This window comes from Stylophora pistillata, chromosome 6, assembly GCF_964205215.1.
Source record: "Stylophora pistillata chromosome 6, jaStyPist1.2, whole genome shotgun sequence".
NCBI classification, from domain to species: domain Eukaryota; kingdom Metazoa; phylum Cnidaria; class Anthozoa; order Scleractinia; family Pocilloporidae; genus Stylophora; species Stylophora pistillata.
In genome coordinates, this window is record NC_142524.1 from 11,856,539 (window position 1) to 11,881,289 (window position 24,751).

Here is a 24,751-nt window from a genome sequence, read left to right on the forward strand (position 1 = left end):
ATATTTTATATGAAATTGATACCGTGTATAACTAAAGCCTATGTATGTGTGTGTGTGTGTGTGTGTGTGTGTGTGTGTGTGTGTGTGTCTAGGTTACCAGCGTCTCTTCATTATAGCAGCAGCTATCCCTCATAATGCACATATAGACTGGACTGCTGCACTCAACACGGCTCAGATCCGTACTACTGTAGCTTAAAGATCAAATTTTGACTTTGTAACCTAACTTAGCTTTAACTTCGTAATCTAGCTTAGCTTTTCTTGTCTGCTTGTGTTTTTTTTTGTTTGATTTTCTGGTTTTGTTCGTTTGTGAGTTTTTTGGTTATTTTGTGTTGCTGTTTTCTCTTCATTCCGTGACGTTGGCCCTCCAATATTCATAAATTCCTCAACCAATCCTCCAGGTTATCGCATCTACTCCCGCAAGTGACCAAGGGAAAAACAAAAAACGACTAAATAGAGAGAACGGGCCAGAAATCAATGATCTGGAGACGAGAGCTCTCGGGCGTTCTGTGTTTGCGCGCGCAACGGTTTGCGATGTCAAATGCCACTACTGTGACCTCACATAAATCGAGTCTTCCGATAGAGTAACAAAATAATGGCTCTTTAAAATAAAATAATTCTATAAAATAATTCTAGCCAAGATGCCGAAATCTTACGAAAGCTTGTGGGAAAAGCCAGCGATGGAGGGGAGAAGACTTTAGTCACTCAACGGGTAGTTTAAGGTTAGATATTTTCACTTCCTTTTTTGGTTCATCCGTTTGCTAGCTCATTCACTCCGAAAAGGCATAAAAACAGGTTGTTTAGCCCAAGACAACACAACAATTCAGATTCAAAATTGACACACCTCTAAGAAATGGCCTCAGACTATGCCAGCTTCAAAACATTCCTTTAAATTAACTTACAGTGAAATTTTAAACATTTGTAGATCAATCGTTGATGGAAGCGAATACTTTCCGTAAGATTACTGTTTTTTGAGAAAACATCGTCGTCATAGTCACCAAACTCGAGTTTGTTTGCCAAACAGTACTGTTCTCTATTCAACGGTTGACATGCGCCTTTTGTTTTTCCACGCGCTCCCTAATTGACAGGTGTCAGGTTGTGACATATAATAATAATACAAAAGAGTTTCAATGTTTCTCAACGAAAATTGCATCACGGGGTTAAGATTGTAACAGCCAACATTTGTGTCCAGGAATATGTTTGACAAATTAATACGCAGTTGCTCCATTTTATATTACGACAGGAAAATGGAACTAGGGTGAACCTATTGACGGAGTATACTCCAGTGTCTGCATATTTTGTCTCAACCGTTGAAAAGTGTAAATGAAATAACACTGAACGCTCATTTTATCTCTTTTTTTCAGCCATAGGTGAAAAATTGATTTATATGAACCAGTGATTTTACTTTTCTTTCAACAAATGGAATCCTGTTTTCCTTTACTATCTTCTTTAGCAGTTCACCAGCGAAGGTCACTTCGTTATCAATTTATTCTTTCATTATTTCGACATTCTTCACAATAACATCAAAAGGTGTTTACTGCGGCCATCTTAAATAGCGGTGAGTGGTTCATTTAAGGCTCTGGTTAACAATAATTACTTGAAAAAAAAAAAAAAAACAAAAACAGTCGTAGATGTAGTAAAATGTTCTAAAAAGTCTATTTCCGAATGTTAACAAGTAAAATACGCTGTTCTGAACGCTATTATTGGGCTAACACGGACTTTGTGAGGAAATTATGTACAAGGATATCAATGTAGAAAATCCAGCGACCCAGAATTCACAACTTAAAAACTGCATCAACAACTGCGACAGACTTAAAAGCGTAAAGTTCAGAGCAGTAACCAATACCCTGAACGGTGGCAAAGGAATTGTTAGTTGAAATGAAAACTGTGAATCTACTCTACAGCTCTGAATAAATTTTCTAAAGCTCATTATTTTGCATAACTGATTCGAGTCATTTCACAAAAGCTTCGGGCGGAATCCTCCCACTCTCCTAAATGGGAAAGAAGTAGTGTGTGGTAAGAACATAATGTTTACAAGTCAATAAAGGGGGTCAGTTTCTAAAGAAACTGTGGTGTTGCGTCGGTGGGGGTAACAAGGTAATTTGGTAATATCAACTAAGTTGAAATTGTAAATTGGCCACCGTAAAGAGTTAAAAAGCTGACGTTTCGGGCGTTAGCCCTTCGCCATTCGCTCTGACGAAGGGCTAACGCTCGAAACGTTAGCTTTTTAACTCGTTACGGTGGCCAATTTACAATTTTAACTTAGTTGATATCACCAAATTATAATGTTTACAAGGACTGTTCAAATGCAATTGAATTAATATCGTAACATTGGTTGTGATTTGTCATTGTGGTGAACAACACTTTCAAAAGAGAATGGATTGCAACGTTTCGACTGCATACTGCTTGTCTTCTTCAAACGATGAATTCGATTGAGCACGCGTCACCTAAAATGTTGTACTCGACTGTGATTGGATATAATTCCACGGCCATGATTGGCAGATCTTTGGAATAATTTTCTGATCAGTTTTTGATCATTTTTTATTATAGTCAAAATTTAATGATGATGCACAACGAGTTATTTGTGGCTGGAGTATGGCAAAAACTATATGAAGGAAATCAAGGGAGAAAAGATTCTGCGCGACACTACAGTTATCAGAAATCGACTGTACCTTTAATGAAGAAAACGCCATTGCAGCTTTCTCAAAGTTCCAATTATATTCAGACAGGCACCTATGAGGAAATAAAACCCATCAGCAAAAGGGTAATTACATACAACATACATTCAGAGTAAAAGGTTCTCCCTTATGTGACAGACACTTGGTTGTAAATTAATCAAGAGGAATTGGTGTTATAAATGGACAACTCCCGCTAGAAAGTAAGTTGTCATCTTCTCCACCATCACCTTGCTGTCTGCTGGATAATATTTGTAGGTCGATATGGTCCAGAGAAGATACACGTTTATCACTTCTATGGCCTATAATGTTATGTCCGATTTAGCAATGGTCATTATAGGAAATTGAGGGTCGCTTAACAGCTTTGTTGAACAACGCTTATTCTGATGCTACTCACTTGTATGACCACTCTAAGTTCATTGTAGACCGCTCTGCAAACTGGAGAATCATCTGCTGCTGCTACAAATCGAAATCAAGTTAATTGACTTTAATTAAGTTATCGTTTCAAGATTTAAATAAAGTATTGTTTATGATACTTTTAACATTAAACTAGATCAAGATACAATACAATTCAGAAAGCAAACGGGTGAGCTGTCTCGCGTGCACCCCGGAGTGGTGTTTCATTATGCCAGCACGACTGACCCTGAATTGCGCGACACGAATTTGGGTAGTAGCGAATTGTATCAACATGAAGTCCTTGAGGACCTATTTCGCTGAAAAAGTTGTCTCTGTATCACATACGGGAAACAGTAAAGACGAAATTACAATTTAAGTATACAGCATTACTGGAGCGTGAGAAGCATTAGTGAGTTATAAAAATACGCTGTTCAGAAGAGCCATGGATAAAAATGTCTGACTAAACATCCATTTGTAGCTGCGATGGCTTCTCAATATCTGCGACACGAATATCCCACCTGTCTCCGAGGAAAAAAAAACTCAAGAAAAGAAATAGGAAACGGAGAGACAAGCCATGCCACATTTGTTAAGAGCAGAGGAAACTCTTCCTTTACATCCCATATTATCACGAAAAGCGATTTTGTTTTTACCTGTGGAGTTGCTGATGACAAACCAGGAACAGCCGAATTGACTTGTAACGTTGCAGTGCTGTTTGTGGCAATCGCACTCTCAGCAGCCTGCAACGGTTAAAGAAGTATTGATTTATTACCTAAAGTTGAAGCAATCCTTAGTTTTTTAGCGATGAGGATGGGATGAGAGGAACCAAAGTGCATGAAGGTTCAATTACCAACCGCTGTTCGGGAACCGGAGCCCGCGCTTCTCCCCGAAGATGAGTTTCCCGAGCTCTTCTCGGGGAGGAACGAAAGAGACTGGACACGAGAGAGCAGCGGAAATCGAGCCTAAAGTGCCTGTCGTCGAAGCATTATTAAAAATCTCAGACTTATGCATTAATAGGCGTTCAATTTTCTTATTTTCTGTCTACCTTTTCTTGCTTACCTGAACTTGAGATGTTGAAGCGTGGCTAATGTGAAGTTCATCATTTATTATACTCAACCTTAAATAGATAAACAATTTCAATTACTGATTGGAACCATGTAGCTATAACATAACTAAATATTTAAAATCTACAGCCTCTTTCAGGGAGTACTTGTAACTGTAAGAGTAAAGTTTGTTTTCAGTTCGGGCACTCAGAGGAGGTTTCGTGTCCAATTACAATACAATACAATACAATACAATACAATGCAATACAAAGACTTTATTTAAACACGATAATTGTTAAAGCGACTACACGCACGTGGGGTCGTGCGTAAAATGGAATAAAATGAAATGTAGTAAAATAAAATAATTAAAGTAGCCTATCAAAATTAAAAGATCTAAAAATATTTAAAATTGGGATCCTTAAAGTTCACTGTCTGTGGAGAAATAGAATTAAAGTTCAAATTTAAAAGTGCCTTTGATTTGTAGGCTAACGAGGAGAGCTGCTTAATGGTTATATTTCTTAAATTTGATTCTTGGAGAAGTGTGTTAAAAACGATAGGTTCTCTTCTGGAAAAACTGTTTTTCATGTAATGTGTATTGAATTTTGGTACTTTTATGTTGGCATTACTTCTAAGATTTTTCTTAGTATTCACTTCAACTTTTTCGGTGGTATTTTACATAGGCTCACAAATTAAAGAATAACAGTATTTTTTAACAAGTCTCTTTCTTCGCAGACTGCTGCATTGTTACTGTGCTGTTCAACAATAAATAATACTCGGGAGTCTAGTTGAATACAATGCGATTTCCCCACCCTAGAAAATAAAATAGCATCATTTCATCGGACAGAAGAATATCATTCCTCTTGTAAATAACTCACCTTCCAAGCCCTGCTGTTTGTGAGATCAAGATTTCAATTAACTTAGGATCAAAATTAAGTCAAAAGATATCAAACCAAGCGAACTTCTTACATCTTATTCCATAGAAAGTTATTGATGCTCAGGTGCACTTCGAACTTTACATGTACTTACGCCTTTCCGCTGGCAGCAGGAACAGCGAGAAATACTCTTGTAAAAGACCTCCATGTTTTTGAGTCTGTCAAAATATAAAAAAATTTGCATTTAGTGGAATTTCACTCGAGTCAAATCGACGAATGAAGACACTCCAAGTAAGTTTAAGGTTAACATCAACAAAGTTTTTGTACGTATGCTAGACAATTGGGAAGGGATACCAAACACAACTCAGATTCGTTTTCTGTTAAGCTCGACACAAAGAAACCTTTTTCCCGAAGAAATCTCAATTCACTGCGTTTTTCAATAATACAACAGCTATGAAGCTGCGTTTTGAGCCGCCTTCAACCATTATCGTTGGGAACATCTTAAAGGGAGAAAAAAACAAAATGAAACGAGAGCTGTCAACCCTTTTTTGGACTCTGCAAGGAGTTACAGTTATGTGCTTGTAAGGTCACGACGTGATTAAGAGCAGTGTGTAATTCAGCGTGCATACGTCTCCTTGAAAACCATAATGCAACACTGCAAAGCGCTCCAACGCGAGACATACTTTTATTTTGTTTTGGGGCATGTTGTATGATGCTCTTGATCCAACGCAGCACATTGACTTTGCTAGAACATCACCAAATTCAAAAACAGTTGGGGTAGCTTGAGACTAAGCTTATTATTGAGATGAGGGCGAACGGCCTGGGACTGAATGGAGAGCGTAAACAGAATAGAAGCGACAAAAAGCGGTGGACTGGGAAGGGGAATAGATGTCCATTTTCCTTCTTCCCATTTACAGTTATTCTCCTTGTTGTTCACTGGAGCCTTGTCCTAAAGAATACAGCTAAGATAGCTTACTTACTCTCTAAGAACAATCCTCTGACTGCAAATGACAAGCAGGAAGGCTAGATGAAAAACACAGCATTCAATCAGGGTCATAGCTAAATTTGCTGGTCTACCTTCTCTCAAAGCGAAGTAAGAGTCAATTATCAAAAATCAATTAATTCACTGAGGCAAAATACCCGTGAGGTTTGCTAAATAAGGACGACCCAGTAAAGAAATTAAGCAAAAAAAAATACAAAACCATCATAGCAAACAATGGACTAAGCTACAGTAGATGATTGTTATAAACAGTACTTCTGTGCAATAACTTACCAGGGCCAGACTCACATCAATAGTAAAACTTGACAAATCATGCTTGGTGCTGGGCAGCTCATTCAAAAATGCAACAACAGAGAGTCTTGAGTGCTTTAAGAAACTGCTTCGACGCTCTGCAAATAAAGCCATCGTTAGACGAAAACATAATCGTACAAAACAGCGTCACAACAGAATTACTGACTGCGACGATTTGCTTGCCATTCTGCGCGTTTTCGTCAGGTTCAAGCTGATTTTTCATTCAAGGTAAACACGAAGTTGCTACGTTACCACAACTTAAGGCGTTTGGGAAACCGAGCTGCTCAGGAGAACAAGATACTTTTAGATTCCTGTGTTAGTTTACAAAAGGTGAATGCCAAATACACAACTTAATTTTAATCAATCAATGTTAACATTCTCCATTCTAAACCATAATTGATCCCTTTGGCGGTTTCCTTAACTCTGTACCGTTTTTATACCCCCACAAAGAATGTTTACAAGTGCCACTCCAATGAAAGCCTGTTACTCTCCTTGGCTAGAAAAAGACGGAAATGACTGCATGGCTGTCCAATACACCAACCTCGTTCCCAGGGTCTCTCATCTTCCCGCCCCCCTTGAGCGAGTGAGGAGAAATGAGACAGCCTGGAAACGAGGTTGTCAATACACCTTCCCTCTAGAATCTAATGTATCTGAGGCCTGGATGAAATGTGACTTTCAAATAGCTAACTTGGAGGTTTGCAACAAGATGATTGAGTAACATAAGTTTCCTTTACAGAATACTCTGCATGTAGTTCAGGAATCGAAGATAACCTTTTAGTCCACTTGCAAAGTTTTGTAAGATTTTTTCCAATAGCAAACTGGCTAGAACACCAGCAAATTCATCGTCACTAGTACTAGTGTTCTTGAGAAAAGAAGTTCTTTTTGATATCTTTTATGAAATTATAGCTCCAAAACCACGAGAAACAACAACACACGAATGCGCAGGTGTGGCACAGAGCCTTGGTGTAATACTGCTGGCCAGTGGCTATTTCCCTCAGCATCCGCTGTTTTATTTTCCTCACATGTCGTCCGTGCAATCCTTCTTGTGTTCCAACAGCTTTCTTCAAATGTTTGGGAGAAATGGATGATTCTAACTGGCAACCGTTTGCTAGTGGATATTTTCCTCACTCGCAGATTATCGAAATCACTCGCAGTCTGCGAGTTTGCGAGCGTTTATTTCGAGCCCTGCTTAGTTGTACAAAGGTAACAACTTTTTAGTAATTGTAAGAAACTGTTAACATTACCTGGATCTGTGACTCTTTTCAAGTTTCGGCTGTTCTTCATGTAGTCACCAAGTGAAGGAGCCCTGGTCAGAAATGAAATAGCTGATGATGATTCTTTAATCGAGTTCCGACAAACAGCTGTAACTTGACCTGTTCATCAGGGAATATTTGAGTACAGCTGTTGTTCACTAAACTAGGACACTGACCTTTGACCACCGCGATCCTTCACTAATGCTTCTGTATTGACACACATGGAAAATATTGCCTGCCAAAAACCAAATTGTTAACACTATTTAGTTCAACAAAACCAGTATCATTGCTATGACGTCATCCCTTGCCCTCTTTCATATATGGGGCCCATGTAATTCTTCACTCTCATCCGGGGCATTTGCTCGATTTTGGTAGACTACGAGCAGTTCCTTTTTCTAAGCGAAAACATCAGGCGAATTTAAAAGCTTTTCCCAACACACCTCGCTTCCGGAGTTCACGAGAAGCTGGGCGAGAGGGACTGGGTTAGAGGGACTGCTCTCAGCCTAGCGACTAAATTTTGTTGCCGTTTTACGGTTAACAGTTAACCCCAGTTAGACCCTCATACAATCGCCACACTCACCACACCTGCCCCATCACAGCGTGAGATAACAACTCTGCACGAACCCGTGGCTCTAATGATAAAAAGTTTTTTAGGGCATGCAACATTTTCGCCTCCTTGAGCATAGTTACACCATTTACTGAGACTGGAAATACATGCAACTTCATAATCATTGGATATCTCTCACAACCCATTACCTGATCATGGTAAGCTTCTAGAAGGCCTTGTCTGTTGTCTGTGTCATAAATCTTAAAATATCTAAAAGGTAGAAACAAAGTTGTGCACGAGGGATTGGGCCCGACTGGGGCACCACCTTGAACATAGTCACATTCAAGAATACTCAAAACATTTCATGTTTTGACATCAGCATGATGAATGGCAAATCAATACTCACAGTGACACTCAATTTAAAAAAAAGGAGAAAGTAAAAAAAATAGTTTGGGCTTTACTTTCTTCGCTAATATTCCTCAATTGGCAGTTTACCTGCAAGTTTTAACTCGTTACCAGTAATCACAATGGGCAATAAAACCAGAAAATACTCAAACAAAGTTTTGATTGGGTTTCCAAACAACTCAAAACCTTCAAATAATCATGCAGAAAATCTTTCACTTAAAAATTCTGAACAGGCACCTGAAAGAAGTGGAATGCATATTCTCTGTTTTTCTATACTTTTGGTTAAGAAATTACTAGTGAGTTGATAAATCGAATCAAGGCCACCATTGGTAAGGAGGGAGAGTACAGCAACAATTTATGGCATGAGGTATAATTTGGAGTTGTGTATTTTGTAGACAACAGACGCTGATGTGAAACCGCATTTGTTGATGGCAGTGGCAGTATGCACAGCACAAATTGATGTTTACAGGCAATGGTTAACATTCTGGTTGGACCAGTTCATTTCAGTTCAGAACAATTGTGGATAACATATCTGTAATGTACCACAGTTGCATGTTTTTGAAAGACATGGACACACAAATAGATGCAGACTGATTCACTGTGTCTGCTTTGTCCATGTCATGGGTTTAAACAGACCAGCTGGAGTTTAGTACAAATCTTCCTGTACCACCCCATCACATGCTTGGTCTGACCCAGCCGAAATGTAGCTCTCTATTAAGCAGAGCTAATGCTTTCTGAGCCTTAGTTGAGAAGGCACTCTGGTTTAAGTACACTCAGCAGAAGATAAATTATGATATGTTCAAACTGGTAAAATAATTCTTTTAAATAGAAAGAAAACCACATTTAGAACTGCTGTGTGGTAGAGTCTAAAGAGGAATAAATGATATTTCTGACAACAACACTGCACAAGGAAAGAGAAAAAACATCTAAGAAAATGCCATCATACACCATCACTACCATCAACACCAAGCAAGATGCTAAATTCTGTGATAAAACAAACCCTACTCAACTCTGCCATTGTTACGAAGACAAAAAAAGGCATGTGAGGCATATTGTTGCTGTTATTTTCCTTCCATACCTACAGTTTGACAGATTTCTTCACACCAAGATTTTATCCGAACTTTGAATGGTGAATTTTAAGAGAGAAATGATGATTTTCTGTTTTCCCAGAGGTAAAAAATCAAATTACATTACTATTTTATGTGTTCATGGGTCAAATACAAATTTTCTCTTACTGGAATTCCTTTGAAAAGTTGAGCTGAAAGACCATGAGATGTTGTTCATTCATTTGGCTTTAGTTTTGGACAGCAGCTAGATTGACATTTACACAACAATTTCGCTTTTAAGAAATTTTTGGTGTTGGTCAGAAAATTTCATTGAGAGCTTTTCTGCCCAATCATTCCATCCTTTTTTTTTTCTAGCCCTGTGAGCGTGTCATGTTCCCTAACATTTCACTGGAATATAACAAAACTTCAAAACCCCAAAACACTTTTATGAAATACATATGTTGGCCTTTTGAAGAGGCAAGCTCATCATACTTTTGTATAATGGTTGAAATCGGTAAAGTAGAGACCACAATCTACATTTTCTGGGTGCACATAAAAATATGAACTACATACTGGTCAATGAATTTTAGCACCAGGTCCTTAACTGCAGGATCACCAAAAAAACTTTCCTAAAAATCAAATGAATCAATAAATAAAGAATTCTATTTAGATTTAATTCAGTAGTCTGAAGTGAAAGAGTAACCACTTCAAGTCACAGTATTCAACTATGTAATTTAATTTATTACTATTGATTGGATATAAAAAAGTTAAAAAATAATGTAGCTAGAACACGATCACTTATTCACAATGATCACATGCTTGCTTGTACAGTATTTACCATGGCAAATAAGAACAATTCTGTAAATTATAAATATCAATTCCGTGTATATGTGGCCTGTGAAAACACTGGCCAGTTTTTTTCCTCTTTAATTTTATCCATAATCCTACCTCTAAGTCATTGTCACAAGTCAAACACAATTACTTCCACATGTACATGTACATTTTAGGTAATTCTAAGACCAATTATTCAGAGGCAGAATTGGCTAAATCAGAGGGACCTAGCTCCCACAGGTAGTTCTAAAACTCATTAGTATAATTTTAGAGCTGAGCAAAGGGTTTCCAGCAATCTGGTCAAGCGGTTTCTTATATGACACTATATAAACCGCTCCACGCGGTTCATATAAAATGTTAAATATTCGGTGAATATTGTCAAGTAATCCCCTCGACTTCGTCTTGAGGATTATTCGACAATATTCACCTTGCCTTTGGCGAATAATTGTTAAATACAAGTTGCTAGTTTTACACAAGTGTGTTTACATTTATAACAACAAAGCACTGTACCTTTGACGCAGGAAGAGATTCCTCAGAGGGAAGGTCAAATCCTATTGGTGGGGGAAGTTCATGGCCATCCTAATAATAACACCACAGTGCTTATTTTAGTGCAAGATGTTGTTGACTTCCCTTCCCCCCCACAATACAAACAGGCTCTAACCTGTTAAACCTGTTACAGCTAAACTCACTTGATGTCACAGGTTAAGATGGTGATTATTGTTACAACACACTTGGCCACATGTTACATTTTGCTAAGCCAAGGTGATATCTCCAAACTAACAGCTGCATTAAAACCTTTTACCTCCCAAGATCTGATTGTTAACTCTCCCCTCTAACTGTTACACATTTCCTTGTAAATTAGTTATGAAAATTTGATGTTTCATCAAGGCAACAACTTCTACCTGATAAGTTTGAGTATTCTCATCACCTGTTTGCTGGATAATGTATGGATATTATAGGGAGAAGTTACATGTCAATCAACTCTGGGAGTTAAGGGGTTAAAACTTAGTGGCAGCCCAAAAAGTCTATGTATATACTACCAGCTGGGTAGGATCTTTTTTAACTTTGATCTCCCCCCCTCCCCATAGTTACATGTCTTGAGAAACACTATGTGAACATTACCAAGATGGTACAGAACTTGTTAAAAAAAAGGTACATGAAAACCGAGTTTTACCTGAAGAGTAAATGACTTTCTCACAAATGAAACAAAACTGGTGGGTTTACCCAGTGTACTGCTGTTGTTTGGTATTTTTGTAACAAGCAAAAAATTGCTCAATCGTCTTATTAAGTAGCAACTGAAGATACTTTGACATTTTTTTCTCAGGTCAATATTAAAACACACTAAAATTCCGCAGCCATGTTGATTTAACTACAATGAAACTAGAAGAAAGTCTGTAATAGATTGAACATACAATGAGTTAGAAAAAAAAAAAAAAAAGAAAAAAACATTTCTCTTACCAGACTGGTTACTTTAGGAAACCTGCTTCTGATAGCACTAAATGCAATACAGCAAAAATAACATTAGACTGATATTAACCTGCCATTCAAAGCTATTTGTGGAGTGATACCATGGATAGGAAAACTTGGGTTTTCCTGATCCTGGTTTTGTTAGCATAAAGTGACTAAGAGAATTTATTTACCTCTCCACCTAGATGAGTCTACCCCCCGGCATTTAATAAGGCTTCCCTAACAATTTGCTGGTGCCCATTTAAATGTATGTTATTGGAAAGTGAGGTGTTTTACCTAGTATCCCAATACCACAACCTAACCACCTCAACAATTTGGCAACTTTCTCTAGAAATCTGATTGGCAATGTTTTTTTCTTCTTGTCACGAAACTGAAATGTTAGCACCTTAGAGCACTGACCATGCAAGGGTTGTACATTTGTGCATGTGTGGAAAAACTTACTGCCATTTGTAGTTACATGTAAACGTAAAGCGATGGACAAGCAAGACACACCTGGTATATGAACTTTGTTTGTCTTGAAATATATCGCAAAGAGGATTGCCATCAAGTGCAATGGTTTGGAGCTGACTCAAGGACTTTATCTTGTCCAGTTCTTCTACAGCTCTTAACTGCAAGAATTTAAAATCTGTGAATAAATCCTACTACTACAATGTAACATGTGGCACTTTCCACTCTTCTGTGCAGTTATACAACTTCACATTAGATTAGTCAACTGGATTCAACAAGCTCATGCTAGAGGATGAGAAACAGTTCTCAAAAATGGCAATTTATTTTTTAGAGTGATGCTTCTTAAACAGGTAGATTCAATCTTTAAAAAGCTTCTAAAACACTATTAACTATTAAATGATGGAGAGTTGTTAAGAGATAAATTTTCTTCGACCACAGAAACACGGTTCTGAAATTTTTTGGACCAAGTTTTTCTTTTTGATGTATCTTACGACACTTTTCTTTTCTTGGCTTCAAATTTTTCAAGCCAATTGGATTCAGAATTCCAATTGTTTCACACAAGGATAAACATGTAAAAGTAAGCAAAGGAAATTAAAATAAAATTCGTTTGAACAAATTCTAACCAAACACTTAATTGAGCCAGAGTTTCTGTGACTTTCTGCAAAGTTCTTTTGCTGAACCAGGAATAACAAAGAAAGCACATTATCTACATGTCCCCAAGATCACCCAAACACAATGAATATGCAATAGTTACAAACTCCTTGGAAATAATGGTACTGACTTGATTATTGGAGATCTTGATATGCTTTAAGTTTGATGTTTCCTTTGCAAGGTCCTTAAAACCATCCAAGCTCTTTAGGCGATTGTTACTTAAGTCAAGTGACTGAACCTACAGTGAACAACAACAAGGGAAATATTTTACAAAGTTATACAAATTGATAGTGATGATGATGCTAATTCATTTACATCATTACAGTACTTTGCTGATTACATGCATTGACCACCTCCCACTTAGCTCAATGGATAGAGCGCTGGACTGTTGTGCGGGAGGTCGAGGGTTCAAGCCCTGGCCAGACCAACACTCAATGTCTTAAAATACTTGAGAAGAATATGCTACCTTTCTATAACATCAAGAAAATTAATGGTGAGATATTCTAGTCTTCTCGGATAGGGATGAATAAATGGAGGTCCCATCTCCTGCAGGGTTAGGGGTAGGAGATGTTACTTTCCCACACACGTGATTACTGTGTGATGGATGTCCTCCCCTGGGGTGGGATGGGCGGGATTTATTGGGTAGACTACTCTCATGGTTGATATATGTTCCGTTCTAGTCCCACCCTACTGCGGTAATGCAGTATAAACGGTTAGAAAAAAAATTATTCTGAAACTCTTCTATTGGCATTGACAATTCTTACTTGGCATAAATAACCACACGTGAATACAAAGGAAATTAAACCATATCCTATCTACCAGTATTCGACATCATTCTTCTGTTTCTAAACCACGGCTCAACCAACCCCAAAGAACCAACCTGCTCTTAAAGCACGCAGATTCCCAAGGCAAAAATTTATTAAATGTACTACAAGGATTTTTTCCTCTCCTCAATTTTCTAGAAACTTTCCTTAACTGATAAATTTTAAATAATCACCTCAGGGCAGTTCTCTCCAATAATTTTCACAATTCCTGATGCCAGCCGATATCTTGACAGTACTCCTTGTACATTATTTGAATTTAGCACTGTTAGAAGCAAAAGTACCATCATGATTGTAACTGCTGTTTCACCTTACTTACAAGGTCTTTATAGGAGAGTTTACAAAAATTGAACAAGGCAGTTATACAATGTAAAACTTTTTGATAAGGGTACCTGTAGCACTATGAAAGCTCAATAAATTTTGAAACAAATATTGAATGAATTAGTGGATAAAGGTCATTTTAATTAGTTTTGCTTCCAAGAAAAAGTTCTCCTTGCTTAGCATTGTAACACAATATCCACATAAATGATTTTGGAAGCAATTTGGAATAAGGAAGAATGAGAAAAACTTTAAAATTGAAAAGATTCATTCGACAACCTTTTACATGCACAATCACGTGATTTCTGTTTTAGGTTTGCATCAAATTCATCAGTGCTTGTGTAATCCAAATTACACAAGAAGCCGTGCAAGAAACTGTGAATATGCACTTAATCTGAACTATCTGCACCCTCAACAAAATTCCTCTTCACCTGATATGTTAACTTTTCACTATGTAAGGATTTGGTGAGGGACCACCCACACCCACACACACACCCACACACCCACCCACCCACACACACACACACACACACACACACACACACACACACACACACACACACACACACACACACACACACACACACACACACACACACACGTGACATTTTAAAATATAAGTAGCTACACATTATAATTTAGAACAAATGTGGTGAGGCTTAGAATTTGATGAAACAGTTAATTCTCCAAATGTTTCAGTAAGAGTTACCAGATGTTCAGATGTTATTTACAGCACTTTTCCATGCAACCCTTTATATAAGACCTAACTTTAACCCTAAGCAAGTACACTTACAACATACCTTCATCGTGAAACAAATCAGAGAGGTCAAGTACTTTTGCCATATTATCATAACGTTTACTGAGACACTCCTACATTGTATGAAACAGTTGAAGAAAAGATGATTCAGCAGTTAGCAACTTAATAAATAAACTTAGGAATTAATCTTTTAAACACGTCAGTGTGCTAATAAGTTGTATAGGATTAGTTCTATTGTCCAATTTCAAATAGCATTTGCAGAGCTCAACGATGTATTAACTGTTTGTTCTCAGTCACAAGATCATGGATACATGTTCACTCGAGTGCAAAAAATTTTGACCGTTTTTGACAAGAAAGGACTTCCATTTGAAGTATTGCTCATGAATGAATTGTCAATTTAAATGATGCCATTGCTTCAGGGAACCAACATTCCAAATTCCAATTAGATCTGGAAACAGTGGACAAGAAGAGCCACCCAGTGGAATGTCCATTGCTAAATTATTTAATTATTATTATTATTATTATTATTATTATTTATGATGTTGACAACGAGAATAGTGTGATGAAAATGATGGTGATGATTAATGCAAACTATAATTATGTATAAATTACTCACCCTCAATACTTGTTTTGTGGCATCATCTAATGAATCACCACCTCTACTACTGCCATCATGAACTTCACGAACAGGAAAATTATTGGTTTGGTTTTGGGGTGGGGCACTGGGACGAACACTCACTATCAGCTAAAAGTGATAAACAGATTACAGAAAATGGTTTGATTGCAGAAGTATCATTTAGTTGATGGTACATGTATAACGTTCTCAGCTGATTACAGCTGTAACAGCAGTCTAAAAAAGGAATGTTATCATAGGTAGCCTACATGAAGCAGGGATTTTGTTAGGAGCTGGCAACTGGCAAATCTGGTGGCTACAATTAAGAAATAAACACAGCGTTTTCATTCCCAACGCGGCTATTTTTATCCTGGAAAGAAATTTGATCGGGGAAGACTTTGATCGCGGGCTAGGCAACCACTTCTTATCTGTGAGCGCGTGTCATGCAAACAACAAAACAATGCTATAAATTGTAATTTTCGTCAAGCTTCATCTTAACACTTGATTACCCTTGGTGAATGGCTTGCCCACTGAGTCCTTGCCTGTTGGGCAAGGAAGGAGAGACAGTTACTTGCCCGAAGGGAAAATCTACTTGTCCCGGATGACCAGATGGGGGTTTTATCGAGCCCTGCTGTTGGGTTACTTTTCCACAGCAATGTAACCAAAACACAGTGGCTTAAGTTACCTTTGATCCATCCTTGACAGTTATTTTGTGACTAACTCTTTTCAATGCTTCTGCAGCTTTACTTCCTTCAACAAAGAAGGCTGAAGACTCTCCCTTGAAGGGATGGAACTATAAAAACACAATTTTTCACAAGTTTTTGAAAAACATCTCAAATATCAAATACATGTTAACTCCAGTTTTCACCAGCAGAAAGAGAAGACTACAAGTTCAAATAGAGTGCAGCTACCCATGGTCCAATAAAATTAATTGAGGTCTATAGGAAATATCACTATTCTGCCAACTATTTTGCCAGCAACATTCTACATGTACATGTCTTTTGAAATGTTTATTTAGTCCAGAAAACATTTTGCCCTACCATAACCTAAATGAAACAAGAAGTGATTTTGTGTCTCTTTGCTTACACAAGGGAAAAAGTACTTTGTCTTGCACCTCTGAGGAGTATCAAGCATAAACTTTAAGCTAGCAAAGCACTTTTCACTTGGAAATGGGAGGCACTCACTAAGTATCACTCACACTAACTGGTTGGAAGGCCTCTTCACATGTATTCTGCAGTTTTTTTATAAGCCATTCTTTGTCGTGTTTTTTCCCTTGTGGTATCTATGGATGGGTCACATCAACAGAATAAAAATAAATAATGAAATAAAGGTGGAAATCAATCAATAAAAAGATCGCAATCTAAAAGAGAATGTGTATTGACAGAAATTTCAACTCTCTATGTACTTATCACAATGTCTTAGTCATATACATGTAGATTAGAACAATGGCAATGAAATGCTTTTCTATACAACTTGAAAAACAATACTGGTAATAGAGATTTCTTTTTCCCCATTGCTACAAATATTCTGATTGTCATGAACACAAGGAATGTTTGAACAACTATTTATCAGAATAGCAACAGGTTCAACATGTTGGGAAGATAGCAACAACGAGGGGTACGTCATTTACACGTACATGTCTGAAGTTGAGAATATACTGATGAAATGGTTAAGGGCCAATTTCAAGTAAGACTTCCTGCAACTAAAATATGGAAGGTTCAAAACATTTACAGGTATGTACATGTAGTTGTGCAATTGTATCCAAAATATTTTAATACCCACCACAACTTTATACCAGTCCGACTTATTTCCTTGAGTTCCTGCAGCTCTATCAGGGACTGCCCCTAATCTAGACCTTACATCACCTCTATTACTTCCTCTGTCTCCACGACGAGACGGAGGTCTTCTGTTGTAAGGATTGCTACATCAAAATAACCATAGACATTAATAAAATCGTTGCAATGTAAATTCATGAATTGAGGAAATACAATATACAACACTGTAGTAACTTTTGAAAAGCTGACTTTTGGATCTTAGACCCAGTTGCCAGAACAACATGGTGTACCATCAATCCCTAATATTTAATATCTGCCACCCCATAAAATAAATGGTAACTGCCATTCTTATATATGAACAAACAGGAGGCAATATATTTTACCACAGTAGGCAGTAATAACACAATCTGATTGGCCAATTTGCCATTGGGAATAAGAGTACTGACATTGCTGCTCACGTAAACGTGTCATTATTGTGGTAAAAAAGTGCTTAGTATGATCTGTACTCTTATCAACAATTATATTCATCATTACAGTGGTCAAAATTTGTTACGGACTCACTAGGCTACACCTTGTCAGGACACATTCTGCCACTGTGATGACAAATATTGTTGTTGATAAGAGTGCTGCAGAGCAGGCTAATTAAATCACTGTTGATTTGTTCACTATTCTCACTATCTTGATTGAGATCTTTGGCTTCCTTCATCCATGTCTATGTCATCATCATCATCACCAGCTAAGTGTGATCTAGGATGAGGATAGCTTCCATGGTGGCTACTGCTACGCCCTCTTCCTCTCCCCCTTCCTCTACCCCTGCTTCTGCCTCTTGGTTGTCCTCGAAAAGAATGCCCCCTACCTGGCTTCTCAGATTCTAAACACAAAAAAAAATTGTTTAAAAATAAATTAGGAAAAATATTTTGAAGAAAATTTAATGAACACTAAAAAAACCTGAGAGGGTATCAATAGTCTTCTAGGCCGGAAAAACAAGGTCCGAAAAGATATAAGCTCTTTAAAATGCCCGCGAACCAAACAAGTATGATATAATTACTCTGAGTTCCCTGATATAATGAATAAGTATTTTTCTTCAGTTGGATATAATTTAGCCTTTAAAATGCCAAATCCATCAAAACAATTTACTGAATATCTTCCAAAGTTAAATTCCTCTGGTTCATTCTTCTTTAATCCCATGTCTCCTTCTGAAATTGAACTTGAAATTCCTCAAAATAAAGCTCATGGATTATATTCTCTACCTATTCGCATTTTAAGATCTGCTAAACATGTCATTAGTCAACCTTTGTCTATAATTATAAATAAATCACTCGAATGTGGAACTTATCCATCTAAGCTAAAACTTGCTAAAGTTATTCCAATATATAAAAATGATGATGAATCTGACCCTTCTAATTATAGACCTATATCTCTTCTGTCTGTTTTTAATCATATTTTCGAAAAAATGATGTATCATCGTCTCAAATGCTTTCTTGAGAAACGTAATATACTTAATGATTCACAATATGGTTTCCACGAGAAACGATCTACTGAACATGCTATCCTGGACATAATCAGTCAAATTGAAAATAACATCATTGGACAAAAAGATGTATTCGTGCGGTATATTCATTGACTTGAGGAAGGCCTTCGACATGGTCGACCATTCAATATTATTGCAAAAGCTGAATCATTACGGAATACGTGGAATAGTGAACGAGTGGTTTGCTTCTTACCTAGTAGCTTGACAACAAACAACACAAATTGGTGTTAAAAGTATATCCAAGAAGGAAGTAATCTTATCAGGAGTTCCACAGGGGTCGGTGTTAAGACCCCTACTTTTCCTCATTTATATAAACGATATATCTAATAGCTCTAATAGATTTAAATTTTACTTATTCACAGATGATACTAATCTCTTATATGCTGATAAAAACGATCTTACATTACTTGAAACCATAGTTAATGCTGAACTCTGCAACATCTACAATTGGTTAATTGTTAACAAGTTATCACTGAATATAAAAAAATCTAACTTTGTTATTTTTCGGCCCAGACAGAAAAAACTGAATCACCAAATAAATTTGAGAATCTTTGACCATCATACTAACAGTTACAATTCTCTAGAACGGAAGGAATTTATTAAATACTTGGGAGTGCTTATCGATGAAACTCTTTCATGGGGTCAACATATTGCTCATATTGCATCCAAAATAAGTAAATCAATTGGCGTTATCTCTAGATTAAGACAGGTTGTACCCCTTAGTACTCTAAACCACATTTACAGGTCACTTATCCAACCCTATTTGTTGTATGGTATAGTTGCATGGGGTCAAGCTGCAAAAATTCATAGAGATAAAATTCTAATCCTTCAAAAACGAGCCCTTCGCTTAATGTACTTTGGTGACTACAGATCTCAAGCAATCCCGATTTTTGTTTCTTCTCGTTTTCTTCCTTTGGATATGCTTTACTTTAAATCAGTTGCCATCATGATGCATGACATATCCAATAATTTGTCACCTTCTAACATATCTAACTTATTCCCTTATCAAGCTAATATTGATCCCTATTAGACAAGATCATCTTCAAGAGGCGACTATTTTGTTGAAAGTTCAAGATTAGATATACAAAAAAGGGCATTTTCAAGAAATGGTGTTAGAATCTGGAATAGCTTGTCTTGTGAAGTGCGCCAGCTATCAAAATACAACTTTAAGAGTAAAACTCATGATTTCCTCCTCCAGAGACTTGAAAAATATGACGATCATATTGATTTGTCTACTTTAATAGCACAACTATAAGACCCCAACTTGTTCTGTTTTCTTGCCATATCTTAAATGTATTAATGTAGCTGTAATTTGTCTAGAATTTTGAATCTCTTGCTCTGTAAATCTTTTTATTTTATATTTTATAATATACGTATTAAACACTGCCCGCCTCGACTAGCCTTTGCTAACTGCGGGCAGTGCACATTTTTTGTAATATTGTAATTTATCATTGTAATATATCATTAAACTTGTATCATTAAACTTGTGTTAAAACCAAAATCCTTATCAGATACAAAATCCAAAAATCCATTGGTATTTTTGGCGAAAACCAAAGACCAAATGCTAAAAAACTAAAAATCTGCAAACTGCAAAGAACACCAAATCAAAAAACAGATCTAAAAAATAGCCAAAACCGCAAACCAAAAATCCCAATACCTCCTTCCGTACGACAGAGCTGAATAATGAAATGCTACGTCAGAGGGTATGCGGTCAACAACACGGGCTCAAGTGTCCTACATCTAAAATTTCGCGAAATTAGTGGGAAATAATAAGGGCTGGCTTTTAAAACCAAGGACCCCTGTTTTCATCAAAGGTATTTTCCTATTTCCAGAGTTTTTAAGGAGAAAATTGAGTTTTGAACATTTTTAGGGGGTGTACCAAGTTTTTGGAGGTTGTTCTGTAAAAGAAAAGTGGCAAGGAAAACGACGCCTCAAAGCAACAGAATAGGAAATCAACCATGCAAACGACTCAAAATCCGTGTTTCTGTGGCAAAACCTGGCGCATGCGTATACAGCTCTGTCCTTCCATACTGAATAACTCATGCTATCAATTACTAGCCCAAGAATTCTGTATAGGGTAATTCCACAGTATTTTGGACATAAAGCTTTAAGAAATAAAATTGACTAAAAGGACAATTAAGCTCTATTTCTGGACTGGTTAAATGTCAAATTAAATTTTGTATAAAATGATACTTTTGAGATGTCAGCACTATAATTTTGTGTCATAAATTATCATAAATTAACTTTGATACCAAAAAAGCTGTCATGGAGGGAACATACACTAAATAAATATTGTAGATCTGTCTTGAGAAGAAATCTAATAATAACTGTCAGGACATTAAGTTCTTTACCCAGACTTCCTATGTTATTAAATTTGTTTCTTGGCTTTGTGCTGAGGAGATGTAATGCTTTGTCCAACATTGAATTGTCCCCTCCGTGACAAAAATACCCACAAAAATTATGATCTTTCTAAAATAAATGGGGATAACTGCAGAAACTTCTGTTAATTATTGAGGTATGGGCTGACAAACTCAAAAGTGGTAAAGAGTTTCTTCCACTTCCTTTTCCTTTTAATTACTTTAAAAAGATAAAAATGTCATGGAGGGGAACTTTTGTCACAGAGGGGACTTTTCTGTCACAGAGGGGAGACATTTTTTGTCACGGAGGGGACTTTTCTGTCACAGAGGGGACATCGCTGTAATGGAGAAAAATTAACTGTCACTGAAGATAAATGTAATGTAACAAACTATACTCTCCTCCCTTAAAAGAGAAATTAATGTAACTATTGAGTTTAAAATTAAAGTTAATTCACATCAAAAGTGGATGTGAGTAGAACATTTTTACTGTCAAAGGAGTACTTTACATGAACCTAAAGTTTCCAAATAAAAACTAAAAAAAAAACATGAAGGTTTTTTTAAGAAATGTGTTGTATCATATAAACAAACAGCATGACACAACTTTCCAGAATACTTTCCAGCCATAAATTAAATGTCTTTAAAGGCTTGACGACACATACGACAGCAAACCTTTTTGATGTGGTCAAGCTTTAAAGAATATCTTGAAAAGAAATGAATTAAACTGGGGCTGTAAACTCATATTAAGGCTGGAAAATTGGTTCAAATTGATCACTGCTGCCTATTGGACAAAACGTCCCCTCCGTGACAGTCCCCTCTGTGACAATAACCACGAGCACTTACTGTTCCTGTACAGTGTAAGAGAGGAGGAAGGCCTTTTCCATTTAAGGCAGTTTTATTGTTGTTTAACATCTAAATAAACTACATACTAAATTATTGTTGCTGCCATTATACATTCACAGAAATCTGAGATTAAATTTTAACTTTCAGTTTTCATAGTTTCTCTGGTCCCCTCCGTGAAAGTCTAAATGAATGACTAATTCCCCACACATGTGGAAGAAGTCGTTTGGAAATAGTTTGATTTAAAACAATCATTAGCTGTTCTATCCATTAGAAGTCCTCAGTGAACTGAATTATATTAAGCTGGGGAGCTATCCATGATATTCTCTTCTGAATTGTCCCCTCCGTGACATGCAAAATACTGTGGAATGACCCAATAGTAGCTGAGAATAATCCAGTACCCATGCCTTTTGAAAACCTTATCTCTCCCTAATAAAAATACCCCTAATCATAATCTGGTTCACATTTAAGCATTTCGCAAATTTGTTTACAAACCAACCCTGTATACCTTATATTCAAAAGGTGAACACTTGGTGTAAATTCAGATTTGTTTCTAAAATTTGCACATGGAAACATGATCATGCCACACATGCAGGGTTTAATTTTTTGGGGAGATGGAGACACTCGAACTACTCTTTGCTCCGTCTGTGTCCCCTTTCCCTAAATTCCTTACAATTTCACCGTTTTTGACTCGCAGATTTAATTTGCGGAAACTACACATGTGAAATAATCGCTTTGTCGCGTATAGTCCAGATAACCATCACGGAGATAAAAGGTTCAGTTCAATTGTGTCTATCAAAATCTATGCAGTACGGTACCTCTAAAACTCCTGGATCCATCTTGATGCGAAGAAACAGTTAATGCCGCGTCTTCTACGGCCTTAGCAAATAAATTCTTCGCCATGTTTCTTGCAGCTTTTCAACTTTTACTCTCCTCGGCTGAAGAATCAGCAGCCTGGCCTTCTTCTCAGACCGCGCAGAGGGTACGAACTGGTCCCTGGAAGAAAGGGAGGGTCCCTTCCTGTCTAATTCGATAACCAAAAAAATTGGAAAGTCCGAAATGGTAGAGTTTGCAGTCGAATTTTTTATGGTGGAGAAGTAATGACATAGATACTGGTAGTTTATAATCTCAGATGAGATACAAATTTATGAGTTTTAGAATGGCTTAAGACAGAGGGTTGAGAAGGACGATTAATCCAATACGCCACTGAACGTCTCATATATTGCCAAAATTGTTCTTGTTTGTTTAAAGTTAGTTTAATTTTTTTTTTTTTTATGATGAATTGAGACCACGAAGGAGCACGGCGCTATTATGCTGGGAGAGATGTTTTCTCTTATATTTGAATTCCGCTGAGCTAATGGTTTTCATTGCAAAACATTTACGCCTTATCGTGCCGTGAAATATTTGGCGGCAAGAACCTGTAGCCTGATTTCAAAACATCCTTTTGGTTGAAAATTGTTTTTTGGCTCGGATGTTTTCTTTAGAGAAAGCAATTTGCGGCTCCAGTTTTGCTGAACTTTAGTATGATTTTAAAAGATGCCTGTGATTGAGAAGGACAATCAAACTCCAATGTGTAATTAAATGACGCTTCATGATTGCCATCTCAAAAATGACTGAGGTTCTTCTTTTGAACAACATTGCACTTGTTTGTTCGAAGATGTTTTACTTTCCTCGTTTTACTGATAAACCGATATCACAAATAAAGAGTATCATATAAAACGATCATGGCGTTATCAGTATCGATGTCGAATGCTGTATAATTTGTGTTCCTCTCTCTCCTTTTGTAGCTTAGTTCAACCAGAAGCACACACAAGGGCTTTTCGACTGAGCGGCACTTTGCATTTAGATTAAGAAAATTTTTCGGCAGTAACTGCTTTCGAAATATATATATAAAAAAACGTACTTCAATTTACCATGAACAATAGCTCAAACTGTGATTTCTTTTTTCTTGGTGCAAGTTAAATCTTTTGGCAAAAAGTAATTAAGAAAAGTCAAATGGACTTTTTGTTTGCCAGATGCTTGATAATCGATGAAATTACTCATTCTCGATCTAAAGGATGTGCGATCGACTTTGAGCATTTACTGATGACCTTGAAGAATAACAGGAACGTTTTTACATTCTTGTCTTTTGAGATTAGTTGCGCTAAAGGACATAATTCTGACACCAGAGGATTACATTATGCAACAGAAGTAAGGTAAAAATATTGCATTCAAGATTTAAAGCTTAAATTATTGTGCAGTAGTCTTTCTGCGGGGTAAACTAGTGACTGTGTCCGGTAACAATTCTCTCACCGCAGTTTTTGTCTCACAGGCGGGGCTAAGCCAAAAGTAGTTCAACCTAAAACAATCATCTTTAGTTTTTCCTTCTATGAGATAAAAATAACTTCAGAAACTTCCTCATAAATAATGCTTGTCCTTTGTAGAAATTGTAGACACTGTATTAAAAAAAAATATATATATATATATATCGGCAGTTTGACAGTTTGAGTAATGAACTTTTACAAAATCTCAAATGTAGCCCATTAGAACCAACGTTAGTTAGGTGACGAAGTCACTCATTGTCAATTCCGTGGTGGTGCGGTTAGTCTGTAGTTCTTTTTAAAATGTTATTAATATCATTTTTTATGCTTTCTAATGGAAGATTACTGTTGCTGGTGGAAATGGTTTTTGGTTAAACTTTAGTCCCGGTAAGCTAATGGTTTTCATTACAAAAAAATATGCCTTATCGTACCATGGAAGGTTTGGCAGCGAGATTTCATCTGATTTCAGAATATCCTTTCGGTTTAAAATTGATGAATTCCGAATTCATCTCAAATGTATCGGC

The 24,751-nt window shown here is 36.8% G+C and overlaps 1 protein-coding gene across 2 annotated transcripts; it reads right to left on the minus strand.

The window, feature by feature from the left end:
- Positions 1–1,467: 1,467 nt before the first annotated feature.
- LOC111339613 (nuclear RNA export factor 1) lies at positions 1,468–22,866 on the minus strand. 2 transcript variants are annotated; one of them, XM_088724720.1, is made up of 24 exons: positions 22,746–22,866; positions 17,878–18,073; positions 17,210–17,348; positions 16,626–16,709; positions 16,113–16,220; positions 15,431–15,559; positions 14,858–14,927; positions 13,916–14,004; positions 13,049–13,156; positions 12,313–12,428; positions 11,812–11,848; positions 10,864–10,932; positions 10,096–10,151; positions 8,281–8,341; positions 7,701–7,759; positions 7,516–7,577; positions 6,254–6,369; positions 5,961–6,003; positions 5,135–5,198; positions 4,125–4,182; positions 3,719–3,805; positions 3,070–3,128; positions 2,670–2,730; positions 1,468–1,988 (listed from the first exon to the last, which is right to left on the minus strand). In XM_088724720.1, the coding sequence occupies exons 1-24, from the start codon at positions 22,828–22,830 to the stop codon at positions 1,950–1,952; spliced, it is 1,995 nt and encodes a 664-aa protein (XP_088580846.1). In that variant the 5' UTR covers positions 22,831–22,866; the 3' UTR covers positions 1,468–1,949. The 2 variants fall into 2 exon arrangements, with proteins under 2 accessions (XP_088580846.1, XP_088580845.1); XM_088724719.1 differs by having other exon boundaries at positions 3,070–3,131.
- Between the last annotated feature and the right edge of the window lie 1,885 nt (positions 22,867–24,751).